Genomic DNA, 17,540 nt, shown 5'->3' on the forward strand with positions numbered 1-17,540 from the left:
TAATCGTTCATTTCTCCCATGCTGCGAGTCCTTTTGTATTACAACTGTACCTAATAAACACTGAATTAAACAGTAATGTAGATCGTCTTAAATTATAGACATTAATGTTCAACTTCTTTTGATGCAGAAATCAAAGTAGCGCAAAAGTCACGGTGCAATCGTGCTTTGGTGTTTGTTTTTTTTTTGGTGGTGTTGGTGGGGGGCTTACACAGAGCATTTCCTCACATTTCAGTTTCAGAGCCTTTGATTAATGTAAAAACAAACTTAAAAAATAACAGACCAACAAAAGGAAAAGAAACCCCAATAAATTAAAACAAAACGAAGAAAGTCTAAGGGACAAAAACAAAGTTTAGGTAAAGTATGCCGTCGAAAATAAATGAGATCTTGCAGCTTGTCTATACAACTATTTCATCGGTACACATTCTATTTGTGTTACCTACAGAAGTTGCCCATATAACGCGAGGCGCAACCATCACCCGCTAACGAAACAAACCAGATGCCTGTCTTCGGTATTTTAATACCGTTCAAATCCTTGTTTTATGCTATTATCTGGTGCAACGATAAGCGACCTTTCACAATAACGTTCTCATTAGTCTAAACTATTCGATGTAATCGGCCATTAATTGTTTCGCTATCGCGATATAGCATTTCAGCGACATCAATCTGATATCAACAATGGATAGTTCTTTCTGAAACACCTTTGTCAGAAACAATGTCATGCAATATCTATACATCGATGTCGTCGTCTCAAACGTGGAGGAGAGCTTTTCATGAGAATTATATCAGAAGCAACCGTTTTTCTTGTAATTCAAGATTTTTAGTATATACATTCCTTTATTTGCTCCAATATTATTTGGAGTAATTGCAGATATAAAATCAGGAATAGATTTAAGATCAGTTGCAAATATAGTTTTTCTTCTTTAAAAATAGACTTTTCAATATTGAATTACATGTACATTACAGTACAATGGTTGCGAATTTAATATTAGAGTTATCAAAAGTTCGAATCCTAACAAGAGACCAGCCTAGATCAACTACCTTGTTGTGTCCTTGAGCTAGGCACTTTAATGGCCTCGGCACAAAACAACGTACTTGTGTTGCTGTGCCGCAAAGCGCCCAACTTTTGGGGGCCTCGGGTGGCCGAGTGGTCTAGAGCGCTAGCCATTACCGATCACTGCCATCTCACCTCTTTCTGCGTAGGTTTGAGTCTTAGGCTTGGCCAATGTGGGTATATGAGGAAGCTTGCCAACAGCTTATCGTAGGACGGTAGTACTTACCGAGGTTTTCGTGGAGTCTTCCTTCACCAGTTATACTGACCGCCATGTATAGAATATTGTGTACTGAAAAATGGCTTATAGAAAGCAAAAAGGAAGAAAGAAAATCCATTGTACAATGGTAATGCGAAAGAAAAAGAGGTCATGGGAGAAAAGTAACACGATAGTAGCGCAAAAGAGTTCGTTCACATTAAATTTTAAAACATGATATTTTAGATAACATTACAACAAACTTTCTTATCTCTCTTTTTTGAACGTTTGGTAAAATTTCCGAGTAATTGTCGTTAGTATAATCTCATTGGTTGACTCTAGTTTTAAAATTTCAAGAAACCATAGCTCATCAAAATGTTACCCCGTCATTTTAAAATGCTTGAAACAAAATGGTGATTTAAGAGTATGATTACCAGTCCTTAAATTTTTCATAAAAACCTAACACACGAAAGTGCGACCTTTCACCATTTCGTTTTCTTAAAATTACCATATTTCACCAGTATGTGACCCTTCCCTGCTCTCACTCAACCATTTCAAACCAGTTCCAAATTAAATTGATACATAATAAAATTATAATGCATATAGGGACGTGTTCGAGTGATTGTACATTTCTTATATTCTTCGTACGTAATAATTCTCACTATTCTTTAAACATAGCCTCTACATCTTTTAACTGATTTTCAATTTGTTCCATTTTTAATTCATCTAAATCTGTTGCTAATTGTCTTTGCTGAGTTGTTGGTGCATCTGTACTGACAGCTTCATTACAGACTCTTACTGGATTAACATCTTTATAGACTCTAGCATGTTGTTCATCTGCATCATTGTCTGTAATTTTTTCACCTTTTATTTTCTTCTTGAAGACATCCTAATGACTAAGATTCAACCCCTTACAAGGTTTTCATCACAACATGAAAAGAAATGGCAAGAAAATTGCATGCAATGAACATACAAGTGAGCAGACAATGGTTCGCTTCACTCCAACGATATTTATTAACAAGTGATACATCTATTATCAATGTTTGGATAAATTACGTTCTATTATATATTTGCTCAGAATCTTCATAAGAATAAGACCGTTCCGATGGCCTAGTGGTTAGAGCGTCCGCCTCGGATTCGGGAGATCGCGGGTTGGAACCCCGGCCTAGTCTACCAAAAACTTATAGAAATGGTACTGTCAGCTGCCTCGCTATGCACTCAGCATTGAGAGGTTAGTGTTAGGATTGGTCGGCCTGGTGTCATGATAATGTGACTGGTGCATGATGCTACATGTGTGTGACAAGATGCCCCAGTGCTATATATCACTTTAAACTAACACTGCAGATATCGTAGCGATATGACTTAAAATTTTTTAAAGCTATGTTAAAAATCCAAATCTCTCTCTCTCTCTCTCTCTCTCTCTCTCTCTATCTATCTATCTCTCTCTCTCTCACACACACACACACACACACACACACACACAAGAAGCGTACAAATCCCGACTTTGTTAGGGTTGCCTTTTATGTGGCGCCTATGATGTGGTACCTTTGATTTGGTTATCATTATCTAGGAGATGATCGATCATGTTTGTTTTTTTTTTTTGTTGTTGGCCGGAATGACATATGCTGAAAGAATAAATGACAAATGCTGGACAACAAATGACGGTGCTTAATTGGCGGTCCATGCATAACGTTAAGCTTCATTTTATGAGTCTTGAAATGAAAGGAAATCCATATATTAGGGCAAACCTGGCCACAGTGTTGTGGGCGTAAAATTAATTAACCACATACAGAGTTAAAGCTGGGAGACTTAAAATAATTGTAAAATTTGCTATGTATGAAGCAAGAGATGTAAAACGTAAAATGTAAAATATTGTGATATCCTACTATTACAACATCATAAAAATTAATGACGACTGCTTATTTAGGCCCGAGTAAAACCAAATGTTCCTACAAACCGGAAACACAGCTCCAGCCTGTATGCTTAACGCAATGGTGCCAACCCGCTTGACGAACTCCATGTTTAAAATGGCCAAACGACCAGTTCAGCTGCGATATATTCATACCAGTAATAGTGAGCAAGCACCACTTTCCACAGCATTTCTTTTGAGCAAATAAATCGATCCAGTACATGCGAAGTAAATGGATTTTTAATCAACATTAATTTTGGTGTGAAAATATGACGAAAGAGGCAACCGATTTATTCTGTAGAGGTATTAAATAGCATTGGCAACCTTTTGGAACTGCTGTGCCAGGTCCACTCAATTGTAGAGTGCTGCATGCCAAATTATAATCGTCCCTTGAACTTAACTATCGTGTTTAGTACATAGATGATAAAACTACAACTCGCACCGCGTGCCTTCCAAAAAGTTTGGCGTGCCACCTTTGGCATGACTGTCTTAGGTTGCCGACGCCTGATTTAATGGCTGTTTAATGTCGTATTGATTGAGCAGAATCTTTCCAAACCTACAAAAAAACATATTATCATATATCTATTTTAATCCAGCCGAAACTCGAACTCGGACAAGAGTTCAATGCGTGAATGCCTGTAAAGGAGAGATTCCGGGGCCACAATAATAATAATAATAATAATAATATGAAGAAGAAGAAGAAGAACAAGCAATAACAAATCCTTGCTGTAATATTTCCGAGATAGAGAGAAGCCTATATAACGGATCAAACGATATGCAAAAGGTTGCTGTCTTTGTGACACACCGGTCAGCTAAAATAATCATTATAAATTTTACTTACTGCAGAGAACTAAACCTCGGATGAGGAAAGCCAAGAAATGCTTCAAATCAAGTATCCAATTGGAAATTATGAACTTTCTTGGAACATATATTCAATACAAAATACAAAATAGGTCTTGATCGAGAACGTAATTATCTAGACTGATCTTGGTGCCTGAGAGAGAGAGAGAGAGAGAGAGAGAGAGAGAGAGATCACTGCGTACGAGGAACCGAAAATAAATCGATACTTAGATTTAAATATAATCACGTGTGTACCATGTGACTTTAATTTGAAAAAGATCGTAAACTAGAGTAACATGACTGTTCAGGGTAGAACACGTGCTTGATAGACAGAAGCTATGATGTCACAGCAATCTTTACGTATTAGGTTGTCCAGTGTCAAGTATGTGGACAAAGGGGCAGAATAATAATCACTGCAAATGTTTCAATGCATTGGAATAAAAAACATAGTTAGAAATACCCTACATTTTTATTCAGGCATAATTCTGAAAAAGATTGGGGAATTTGTATGACACAGGTGAGTGTGAACAAACACACGACTGACTAGGGCTCGAACCTGGGTGCATTAACTTTTGACAGGCTTGCAACTACCTGAGCCATTTAAAACAATGTACACAGTCCTATCCGTTAAATTTTCTCACCGCTCTGGTGGTCTAGTGGTTAGAGCGTCCACCTCGGATGCATTAGGTATTAACAGCTACCTCGCTAGGCGCTCAGCATTAAGAGGTTAGTGTTAGTAGAACTGGTCGGCCAGGTGGCAGGATAATGTGACTGGGTGGGACATGATGCTACATGTCTGCGGCATAATGCCCATGTGCTAGACATCACTATAAACTGCCAAACTGCAGACATAGTAGCGATATGACTGAAAATGTTTCAAAGCTACGTTAAAAATCCATATCACACACACACACACACACACACACACACACACACACACACACACATTTTCTCTTTGCATTTTTGAGACACATACCAGACTTTCACTTAACAGCACCCTTTCTAGATCGACTGGAGGGGCAGATGCGGAATCATGCGTAGATGTAACCAGGGGACAATATAGTCCATGATATGCATTGGTTTTGGTTAGGAATAATCCACCCTCGTGTCTGAGTGTGGAATTTTCAAATCCATTACTGATGCACCAGAGACTAACCTTCTAATTTTCGGGGACGACGGCCTTTCCAACATTGATATTTTTGTCTTTTATATCAAAATACCTTTTTAAATCACTAGTATGATGTTTAGTATTCATTCTTGATCACTTTTTTCACATATTAGGCCCGACCCGGCCTGAGGATGTGCGGGGCCCAAGGCAGCAAGCGATGAGTGGAGCCCTAAGCAAAAAAAATTGCATTGCGGAGTTAATTTCCGATTGCCTCGTTCGTCTTGCTCTAGGGCTTGGCCTGTAATAGGCAATATTATTTTCAAAATCTATTTGGTAACCAAGTTTTCTTTTTTCAAAAATTACAATTTCCCGCTCCCTTGCCGCACAATCCATTTTATCATGAAAAGGACAGGGGTTGGAAATGTCTCAGGCGTCTATTGAAGAGAGCTTGCGCAATGATATAAAGGGTGAAAAGACTGAAAATTCAAATCCACTTTTATCCATAAGATTAATTGAGATGGGCAAAAAAAACCCCAACGAAACAACAACAACAGAATGATGCAGTCCCGATTCAGCTTTGTTCTATTTTTGGTTTATCATTCAAAAATAATAGCTAGAATATCAATCTAAAAATATAATAATTGTGACAATGGTCTTTATGTATAGCTAGGTCGCTCGGTACGAAACTTCATGCTTGAGAGACGCTTTCACTTTGCTGCTTAGTGTGCTAAGTGCACGCATTAGAAAGTCAAAAAAGTCCCAGAGTCAGAATAAAGGTGACTTGTCGGGTAAGAGAATAATTTTCTGCGCTGGAAAAATCTATATCCATACTGTTTAGGAATGTGATAAAATACATGACAAGGCCGAGGCTTGATAACGGGAACTCCCTAACTCTAGACGGGATCTCTGCCACTAGAATTATCATAACGAAGCACCTAGTTCTACCCGTTACACCGATAAGATGTCAGTGCTAAAGAAGTTAAAATATTGAAGAGTCATTTGGAAGCGGAGAGAGAGAGAGAGAGAGAGAGAGGAGGTGTGTGTGTGTGTGTGTGTGTGAATACAGATTTGTAAGCATGAGGCTATCCTGCTCAACAGTTTGGATATATAATGTGATATATTAACATGCATACAATAACAGCGTAACAATATAGCAAAACTTATATAAAGATATAATGATAAGACATAATTTTGGTTAATAACAGCGTAACAATATAGCAAAACTTATATAAAGATATAATGATAAGACATACTTTTGGTTATTACTTTATAGAAAGAATCTAACAGAGGAGAGTACAATATTGATGATTTTGTGGCATACCGGTCAGTATCAAAGTAATCAGTGTAAACGATTCTCTGTCGTGAATCGAAAATCTGACTGAGGGTTGTCCAGTTTTTGTTCGGATAGTTTTATTATCACCCTTGCAAAGATTCAGTGAGCCTTCATGGCATACAACACATATTGACTGTAATCTCAATAGTGAAGTGTTCAAGAGAGAGAGAGAGAGAGAGAGAGAGAGAGAGAGAGAGAGAGATGACTGTAGGCGCCAAAAATAATGTGCATGTTCAGACATATGGTTGCTTCAAAGAAATCATGTGACCTCCACGTGGGTTCGATTCAACCGAGGAGGTCTAAATAAACCAGGAATACTTCTACTAAACATATGCACGAGATGTTGCAAAGCTGTGAGTTTGTGGCAGACGTGTCAATATTAATAATCTATATAAACGTTACTGGCTGTGGGGAATAAAAATCTGGTGAAGAATGCCGCGTATTTGTACATATAGTTTTCGTATATTCATTTTGGTAGGCACATCATCCATCTTGATGTCGAGATACACAATATCAACATGGGTTAGCGCACTTGACTGAATAGAGTCTACAATCAGAGAAACAGGTTCAATAATTATAGAATCCTTCATATACATCGTTGTAGGATTTGAAAATTCCACCTACGGGATCGGAAATTTTGGACAGGCAAAAGGATTTCACGATTATCTGACACAAAGTTCTGAACCCGAGCGTGGAACGTTCCCATTCAACTCTAATGCATAATGAAGGATACATTTTCTCTCACCCCTAAACGAAAAACCGGACTACATATTCTGTACGTGTAGAAAGACTATGTGGTGAAAAACGTTCTTTTTACGGGACTCTGACTTCATCCGCCGCACATTTCAACATGAAAATGTGATGCAATTTAATATTTATCTTAACTTATTTTGAGACAATGCTAAAGTAATGATGGGAATGTTTCAGTGGCGTACCTATCATATTTGGGCCCTTATACAAAGCTTACCGATGGACCTCTGCAATGTTGATAGCAATTTGCTGGTACAAAATTACGGTATTTGATGAGTATATTGCCTGTTCCTAGGTTTTCTCTATAGTGCAAAAAAAAAAAAATATTTGTTTGGACGGGCTCATGGGACCCTGGCACTGTGATCGTAGAAGAAGTTAAGAAGACCATGTGATGAAACACAGCAGTCAGGTGATGAAAGACAGGTATCCTCTACCAGTACCAGTGGTCTGCATTGGAAAACACCAGTGTACACGTATAGGAATGTGAGAATAAATTAAGGTTGTACAATAGACGTTTTTGGAAGGATATAGTACTAACCTGAGCAACCACACGAGTCTTCAAGATTAGCACATGATCACTGAAGCACAAACATTAGATCACTCTCCTAATGACAACAATGAACAACATTACGAACACAAAATCCCATGTCTGCTAATAATTTACAAGACTATTGCTGCATTGAATAGACAAGGGTCCGACCATTTACATTTCTTGGGGGGTGGGGGATGGGCTATTATTTTTTGAAAAGTATATCTTCTTATATAAACCCCAGCTGCCTCGATTAAACAAATTTCACAAGTTGCATGTTTGTTTGTTTTAAAACCGATTACTTCAATTTAAGCATTATGAGGTTGCGAACTACAAGCAAGATTTACTTTCCACGGAAAATGAAGAGCTTTATAACACGCAAAACTACGTACGCCAGAAAATGTGTGCGTGTGTATGATTTAGATTTTTAATGTAGCTTCAACAATTTTTCAGTTATATCGCTACGATGCCTGTAGTGTGGAGTTTATAGTGATGTCTAGCTACGGAGAATCATGCCGCAGACATGTAGTATGATGTCCCAACAGTCATATTATCCTGACACCTGGACGATCAGTCCTAACACTAACCTCTTAACGCTGAGCAAACTCCAAAAATGAAGATTTGACAACGAAGTGCTCAAAAAGAATGGGGAATCATACGCTTTGCAAAAAACACATATTAATAGGCTGTTTAAGATTACTTCCAAGAGATTATTAGATTGACTTCAGTAAGACATGAAAATTAACAAAGTTATAGGGCCAGGTGTTTGGAACTAATTTGTTGCTCTTAACATACAGACGTGAAGCTGATCGGCGTAGGGATATTATCCAAAAATGTAAGCGACTATGGCGCAGGGTGTGATTCTCGGGCAACCTATAGCTGCTTCCAGCGCTTGAAACAGGTGGATGCTTATATACCATGTACAAATATTGCTCTGCCACGGAGACCCTGTTGATCACCCGATGACTTTAAGCGAGGATAAAACATTATAAAATGAATATTCAAAGAAAAACACGTGTCCAGTAAAGAAACTTAAGCAATGGATTAATTTTCATTTACGATGTTCTTGTGTGGCTCCATTGTGAAAAGTTGTCAACATAAATAGTCAATGTAAACGTTTCTCGCCGCGGGGAATCATATACCTGGTAAGGATTTCCATTTTGCTTAAAATGGTTTTATAACCCTCGCGGAGAATTTGGGAATTTCTTAAATCAGTGCTACTGAGAGAGAGAGAGAGAGAGAGAGAGGGGCTGAGATTTTCTTTTTTTTAACGGATATTTCTGTCTCTTTTTTCATCACAAAATATTATACAATTTTGTTTATGATGGATTGGATATATCTTATAAAACAATTTCCCAGCCTACTCCCCGTCCAAATCTCCCCACCAGAAAAAAATTGTCAATACATTAGGTATAACCCGCATCCTAACATGTTTTCATAGCATGTAAAAATCTTACAAATGACAGGCATGCAATTTTAATAGGATATTAATTTTCTGTGACATGAAATGCGGGTTTAATGGTTCGATGATCGGCAACTTGGATTCTATTGACAATGTTTCGTATCGAGTTTGTACTGTATATATTGTCTTGGTCTAAATGAAAAATGAAGTGCACTCTACCTCGTTCTAATAAATATTTGGTACGGCAATATTAGGAGTTTAAGAGCACAACTCGACATAAAGATTTCGATGCCCGCTACAAATAATATGTATTGTGACAACATCCATCAATGTCTTTATATGGATAGTATTTTCATGTGCACATTTTAACTTGTATCTTTTCTTGCAAGTCCAGTATTAGCATTTTCTTGTGTTTATTTCATTAGTTTTCAAAGTGAGCTCTACAATTCGTAAATGCTGTTAGAAAGAAAACAAAAGAATGAGACATGCTGGAATGTATTGACTTTATATAATGAACCTGTCTTTCATCCTTCAGAATGAAATTGCGCATTGCACAACAAAATTTCAAACGTGATCCTTATGAACTAAATATTAATAAAACAATTACTTACCTAAAATCACTGCATGGATGGATGATAAAATGTCCATCTCGTTTATGTCGCAGTTTTTCCCTCATCAACGCATTTGTGTTACCAAATAGTTTCATCGCCAACTTATTGTCTGAAGGCTGGAAAAAGGAGTAAATTTGGTCCCTTAAGTATGTGGTGGGACTTGATTTTTCCATATTGATATTTTCTTGTGGCGGTATTAATTCCTCTTTTGGAGTTCCGTAAAGACTTGTATTATCTCCAATGAAGTGCACCGTCATCTCCGGTTTGTAATTTAAGTCTGGGCTCAGGTAATCGCTGTATATTGACTCCTCGTCAGAATCGATCGTAATAGTAATAGACGGATTCGCTGTTCCGCATTGAGGCAGGCAGGGCACTGTTGCCTCTGCTTTCTCCGTAACTCGTGAAGAAGCAGCATTCATTCGTTTGAGTTTTAAACTTGGCACGCGCCTTGAAGCTCGAGGTGGTGTATGATGGTGCTCCGTGGACCCAACACTGCCGCGAACGGCGCTCCCGTTTGCTGGCTTTTTGAACTTGACCGAGTCAGAACGCTGCATGGTCGGAGATAAACTCGACACCACTCGGCTACTTTTGGTTTTAGTCGAAGATGAAGAGGGATCAAGCATGCCACTCATATAAGACCTACCGCCTTCCGCTGACAGGGAAGAAGAAGGTGGTCGGGAATCATTACTGTCCTGTACTTTATCGGATGCAATAGTAACGAGGCGTATATTTTCCTTCTCGTCTGAAGAGGAGCTGGAGGACAATTGGTCACCCAAACCATCGTTGATAAGAGGCTGCCTTGAAGGGTTTGTTGGCACCGACATTCTATCGAATGACCGTTGAGTGTACTGCAAGAAACATAGACCTTAGTTTACTCTTTCTTTAATTAATTTTTTTTGTATATAAAATTGCTCTGTAAATATTATAATATTGTATTACCCCAATCATAAACGTTGAGAGTTAAGGATAGTTAAGGAATCCTTTGTCACACAACTATTCTACAGTGATCATTTAAAGTGACTAATGTGCCAATGAACTTTTCGTCAGACACACTTAAGTAGTATATATATATATATATATATATATATATATATATATATATATATATATATATATATATATATATATATATATATATATATATATATATATATATATATATCCTAAACTATTTTAGAAATAAAAGCTATAATCTATTGAGGGCAGACCATACTGAACAGTCTACATGAATGCTCGAAAGCCGAAACAAACTGTAGCTGTCCAACTCCTTAACTTCCTTTGAACGTAGATATATAACAATTTATGTTTATCATAGAATAGAACAATGGTGGAACCAACTTTCTGTCAAAGAAGGAGTGGAGTAATAAAATACATTTGGTTAACTGAAAAGTGACATCAAAATGACGATTGTGCATGTCATCCTTAATCCGCATTTTATTCTCACAAGATAAACTAAATTATTCGAAATAAACAAAAACATGCAAAACCACATGAAAAAGTCATGAATCCAAAACTGTTGGAGTTCTTGTAAAGATATATACAATAAACGTAGTACGTGACGAACATTCACATCATGCCAGTATGTCAAAGGAAATGATGATAAACCGCATTAAACCTAATAAAATTAAATTTAACATTGTAAGTAACAATTTTCATCAATTATGAAATTATCGTTATGAGAAATGTGATTTACATGTGTTTCATACAAAGTTCTTGATGGATCAGAAACACTTCTTTTACCTGATTCCGCATGATGTTTATTCATTCCTAAGTCTAAGAAATAGGCATGATATTGTGTCTTCAGTGAGAGATTAGTCCAATTGAAAAAGGAATAAATCGATATAATAATAACTGGATTGACATTTCGAATACAGAAGTAAATTCTCTTTCTCCTTTTCTCTTTCATACTATTATAAATTATTTAAATCGCTCTGTATTTGTATTATATTTTCAACCTAATTTTTCAAACAGAAGAGTTAATCATACGAGTCAGGTAATAATGTTATCATTTGAGAAACTACAGAACCTGACATTTTCTGGAATACAGCCATATCGACTGTATGAAGATGCACTGAAGTTACGTAGCAGAACACCAAACGTGAATCTCATTTTATTGTATATTGTGTATGTTTCTGAGTGGAAATGCATTCCCTCTCCTTAGCAAACACGTTCACTCTAAATATATAAAATCGAAAAACAGCCTGGTTAATGGAGGACAAAATTCGAGCCAATTCTTTGTTTACATTGTATTTCCTCCATCCCGGATTATTATTGTCATTGTTTCCATCTTAAAATTTGCTTTGAAAGAGACATGACGCCTTCCTCAACAAAGTCGCTGCAAGAACATTTCTAAAACGAGCCTCTAATTAAAAGAAGAAAAGACGATTCTGAATTGAAAAATTTCCGCACTTTTTCTCATATGACTGGTCGGTGAAATGCAAGCCAAATCACGGTATATTACAACACAATATCATGCCTATTTCTTAGACTTAGGAATCAATAAACATCATGCGGAATCAGGTAAATAAAACTATTTATCAGCAAAGCACGTGATCTGACATTTTCTGGATACCTGCCTCGTGTCGTCTGTGTAGATTCACTGCAATGAACAGCACTGAACGAATGAGAACTCTGTTTTTGTTCGTGCCCTTTTGGCGTGCATACTAATTTTGTTATCGTCTTCATTAATCAAAACCAACACCATTTGTATACCATTGGGAAAATTCATATTAATTATTACGCAGTAAAAAACGGTATGGTTGATTCTTGTTGTGCATTTTGTATTACTATCTTGCCATGTGTGGGAATTTTGAGGGCCACGTTATCAACACAAACGCTAATTCAGCAGACGATTGTTATAAACTTTAAAATTATAATAATAAGAAATAATTCTTCCCATTGACATTTTTGGAACATCAAAGTTCTCTATACAGAATAAAAAGTCTTGTTATAAAATGGTAATGTAAAATCGTAATGTAGCACTGTGTCATTAGATAGCCACCCAAAGGTATTACACACTAGCATCAAAACCTTCTGATGGAGACCTTCCTTTATGTTACATTAGCTTCGTGAGAGGTTAGAGCGTCCGCCTCGGATGCGGGAGGTCGTGGGTTCGATCCCCGGCCGAGTCATACCAAAGACTTACAAAAACGGTACTAACAGCTGCTTCGCTTGGCGCTCAGCATTAAGAGGTTAGTGTTAGGACTGGTCGGCCCGGTGTCAGGATAATGTGACTGGGTGGGACATCATGCTACATGTCTGCGGCATGATGCCCCAGTACTAGACATCACTATAAACTGCCACATTGCAGACATCGTAGCGATATCACTGAAAAATTGTTAAAGCTACGTTAAAAATCCAAATCACATCACACACATCACAGCTTCATGAGATGCAAGCATTCTTTGTACACTAGGGACCGACCATTAACATACTTGGAGAGGGGAGGTTAGCATGCAGATAATAAAACAAAACAATCAAACATTTACTGCAATTATATTAGTAAAAACAAATTATCTTTAGGTAGAAGAGAAAGTAATTATCACAGTTCGAAAGAAAATCACAGGCTACCCGTCCATCCTCAAAAAGTAAATGATTCACTCTTCAATGTACTTGACCGAAGAAATGCTTCAAAAACCAGATTCAGTGCATTAGGTTAAAAGCATTCGTTTCAAATATTTCAATGAGACTAATCAACTATTCTACGTTAGCTTAGTATGTTAAAAATATGAGTTGAAAGTGGTGAGCTCTGCAATACAGTTCGAATAAGATTTAGGGTTAATTTGTGGTGAATGTAGTTATTCTCTTTGGATTATTAGCTACAGGTTATGAATTAACATATATGTAATGTCAGACAGTCAGTACAGACTACCAATAGAACATGTACATATCAAGGAAACTGATAAGTAATAAAATACCTGTTCTTAAAAGGGAAGTTCAGATTGCTTGATTTTCAAAATACATTGTTTTAAACAAGAAATCAAAAGTAAAAGAAAACAAAAAATATTATGACTTTTTTTTTTCACGTTATGAAATAGATACGGATTCAGTTTAAATAACTTTTATATATTTAAAATTTCCTATGACATGTCCTAACCATAATCTGAAGAATATACATCTGCCGTGAGCAACGCTTGCTGGTTTACGATGGGATTGTTAGAACCACACGAAGAAATCTGAAACTTCAGTTTTTTTCCCTGAGTGCTTCGGCAAAACTCTATCAATTACCTAAAACCTGCATGATCAATGGTCATGTGAGAATACATGTTATTGCTGATTTTGCATAATACAAGCCAATATGTATGATGATTAAATGGACCCTTTTGTAGACAGCATGAATGCAACAAATGCATGATAAATAGACGACGATAAGAAAAAGACAAAATGCAAATTCTCATTTGAAAAAATCTTAAAATTGAAGTTTTGTATCTTTGCCATTGCAAATGTTCATGTCTTATCTCCAGAGCTACGCATAAAGCATAAATATAAAGTAAATAGTGATGCAATTTTAATGCAAGTCGACGTATCGTAACTGATGACGCAAAGCTCATTGGAAAGAAATGTTTGGGTTTTTGACTTGTTGCTTTGGGTTTTATGCATGAAACCTCAAATCTGATTTTACGTCTTGAGAACTTTTCAAATAACAGTAAAGGAGAGATACGGAAGAGGAAGTAAAATTCATTCAATGGAGATAAATCTGTGAATACACTTAAATTCTGTGCAAGAAAACCCTGGATGGGGGGAAACGTTTTGATTACATAATCTTTTAAAACGTTCTTTTAACGGAAGCATATTTTTTGTTTTGTAACAAAATTAGAATTTAAATGAAATTCAAATAAAGATTAGCATCAGTACATATATATTCAGATTGTACTTTGGAATAAATCATTAAATCCTGGATTAAACAGAGCATTGGATAAAAATTCAGACTTTAGAAAACTGCAATAGAAAAAATTTAAACAATGATTTGTGTAGAATAACTTGTGAATATTGTTTTTAAACAAATTGCAGTTAGATTTGCCTTCATGCATCCGAGACAAAACTTGTATAGCCTTGTTTGACAGTAGTTAAATTTCAGACTTACGTATATAAATATTCATGGCAAGAAAAACTCGGTAAGTATTGGTTTGAACGAATTTATGGTTGGCACAAAGTGATTTGGGGTACCTGTTGAATAGTTATTCCATAAATAATGATCGAAAGAACTATTATTTTAAATAATGATGGAAAGAATTATTAATGAATATAACGAAATAGGAAATTTGTCATATGAGATTGTTTATAAATGTGTCTTACTGTACATTAAAATATATCGTCTCAATGCAAGGACCAAACAATACAGAATTTAAAAAATATCACTGCATTCCTTCTTCGTATATCTCGTATTTATTTCGTTGACCTTGAATACACAACGTTTTACCAATTATATCCAAAAATCATGAAATTTATTTTCTTTTCCTCGTCATGGTTCTCAAAAAGTAAAGATTTTGACATTTTCTTTATTTATACGTTTTCTAAGCATTAAATGCCTGTCAACTTAAGTTTAAAGAGCAGAAATGAACATGAACTGGAAAACGCTTTATTTTAAAGCATTCCTGCGTGGGAAAGCACGCATTGAATTTGCGCGTACGCAATTGAAAACATTATAAAGTACACATATTTGACTACGTATACATGACATGGCTAAATAGATAAAGACAATTAAGAAACAAATTATCGATAAATTCTATGTAGCAAATACGTTTATTTAATGAATAAAGCCAATCCTCTAGATTATACAAAAGATACAAAGCCAATGATTATGATACCGCGTCATCTTCTGATTTTCGTATTATATCATGACAATGTCAACGTTAATTTGGTATTTAAGATCATCAACACAATAATATTGACATTAGATTTGGATAATAACAGATTGCTCAAGCTTTTAGATTGACGGATTGATCTCGGTATTTTTTGTCTCTTTTAAAAAGCATAGTAAAGAATAATAAAATTTTTAATGATACTGGCCTTTATAATCTGCAGAAATTCGTATAAATTTTCTTCTGTGGGGTGAGATTGACAAATTGATGTCATAACTATCGATTCTCTTGAACGAATATGGTCGTGCTTTTAGTTCGACGCGTATAAGATAGGGAAAGTTTGGGATATAGAAGTATCTTTGGATATTTGGTGACTGCGTTTTGGTTGTTTTAGATATCTTCGACAGATAATTAAGTATTATAATGCTTGCAAGTCTGCAATCAGATTTAAAGAAATCCCCAAAATATTAAACCACACGTTTCCCATTGTGGGAGCTTGCCTTTCCAATTCATCTTATTGAGATGATTTTGAAAGCACGTCTTTTTTTTTTATAGTGGCTTCACCCAATCCCCAAGAAGGAAACATTTTGCAGATGCCCTTGCACTCTGTTGACTATATCAGAGTACCATCACAACTGAAAGAGTTGTGTGTTTCTAAGCTAGCTGCTGAAGTTCGCATTGACCACAGTCCGTTACTAAATTTCAATTATATAATTGTTATGAAACGCAATACATACCTCGATTCCGTCTTAATCTAGCTAGATTTCTGTTAAATATCCGTAATTATTTATTACCACAGTTTAATCGCCTATGAAACTTATTCTCATAGTTGGGTTCCTTCCAGACTAAGCTTGTTTATGTAGACAAAATTCTCCGCTATTTAGTCGATAACGTCATGCCAACCATATTTTCCACAGTTATACCCCTTGGTACACACCGCAGAGAATCGATGTGTTGCGTCTGTATTTGTGTATATAGAGTTGAGAACTGGAGGGAAAGTCAATACAAGTTTTTAAAAACTGGTACGAAATTTCAACAACATTTAAGTAAACATTGAAAAAGTTATCTCAATTGATTAGAGCCTTAGAACCTGCTAGAATTCTTTTTTCGAACAATATTTATCAAGAATCAATGTAAATACAATTTGAATAGGCACGCGGTATCTACATCTTGTCATTATCGATATTTCACGCAAATTTTGTGAAGTTGTATGATAAATGTATTGAATGTATTGTTTAATATTAAAAGGAAGATCCATATAAATGTACGTCTACAAAACTCTGTTACCAGGCATGCTCTGTCATGGAAGATTGACACATGACATTCTTCCTGCTTAGAGTGCCCATGTATGTAGTTAACGTATGCAGATTGGTAAATAGTCATGAGTACTGCTTCTCTGAAAAGCAAATTAGATCAGCTGAATGTATCATGCCGAGTTACATAAAAAAAGAAAACTTCATAATATTTGTGTCAAAAGGAGTATTGACACGAGTATTATAAAGTTTTCTTTTTCATGTCATTATGCCGTGTGTAGACACAAGGATATTTGTAGCATGGAAAATGTTTTCACTAAAATAGATGAAAGTAAATAAGAATGCAGATAAAGAGCAAAAAATGTTTTGCATAAATCGAAGATTTTGAAGATAACTATCTTACTTAAGTTATCTGTCACCCATAGTTATACAGGGCGAAACTAGGTGCAAACAAATATACGTCTATTACAGCAATACAGTTAATCACAGGTCCAAATTTCACTGAGAAGAGGTCAATTAGGTAAAAAGAATAAAACTCACATTGTGTCATCTTGTGATATATTAAAAAATTAATAAAACCGGTGCTTGGATTTACTTTCACAGTTTATTGTCTTTACCCGCTCATAAGTCGGTCAAGCTGCAAACATCACAGATCCGTATCTTTATGGGTATATGCAGTTTGTTAGTATCAATCACAAAAAAAACCACAGGGCCTAATCTCCGGGCGCATTATGCGGCTAATGATCATGCAGCTTGACTC

The 17,540-nt window shown here is 36.0% G+C and overlaps 1 protein-coding gene across 10 annotated transcripts in view; it reads right to left on the reverse strand.

Moving 5' to 3' along the window:
* The window catches only part of LOC149801718 (potassium/sodium hyperpolarization-activated cyclic nucleotide-gated channel 3-like), a 326,034-nt gene that overhangs the window by 169,809 nt on the left and 138,685 nt on the right, over nt 1-17,540 (reverse strand). For all 10 annotated transcript variants that reach the window (XM_089956019.1, XM_089956020.1, XM_089956018.1 and 7 more), the window contains exon 2: nt 9,727-10,574. In XM_089956019.1, coding sequence (XP_089812145.1) covers nt 9,727-10,550 — 824 coding nt within the window. In that variant the 5' untranslated portion in view covers nt 10,551-10,574. The remainder of the gene's footprint in view (nt 1-9,726; nt 10,575-17,540) is intronic.

This window comes from Sinohyriopsis cumingii, chromosome 4 (assembly GCF_028554795.1).
Source record: "Sinohyriopsis cumingii isolate HCF-2022 chromosome 4, ASM2855479v2, whole genome shotgun sequence".
NCBI classification, from domain to species: Eukaryota; Metazoa; Mollusca; class Bivalvia; order Unionida; family Unionidae; genus Sinohyriopsis; species Sinohyriopsis cumingii.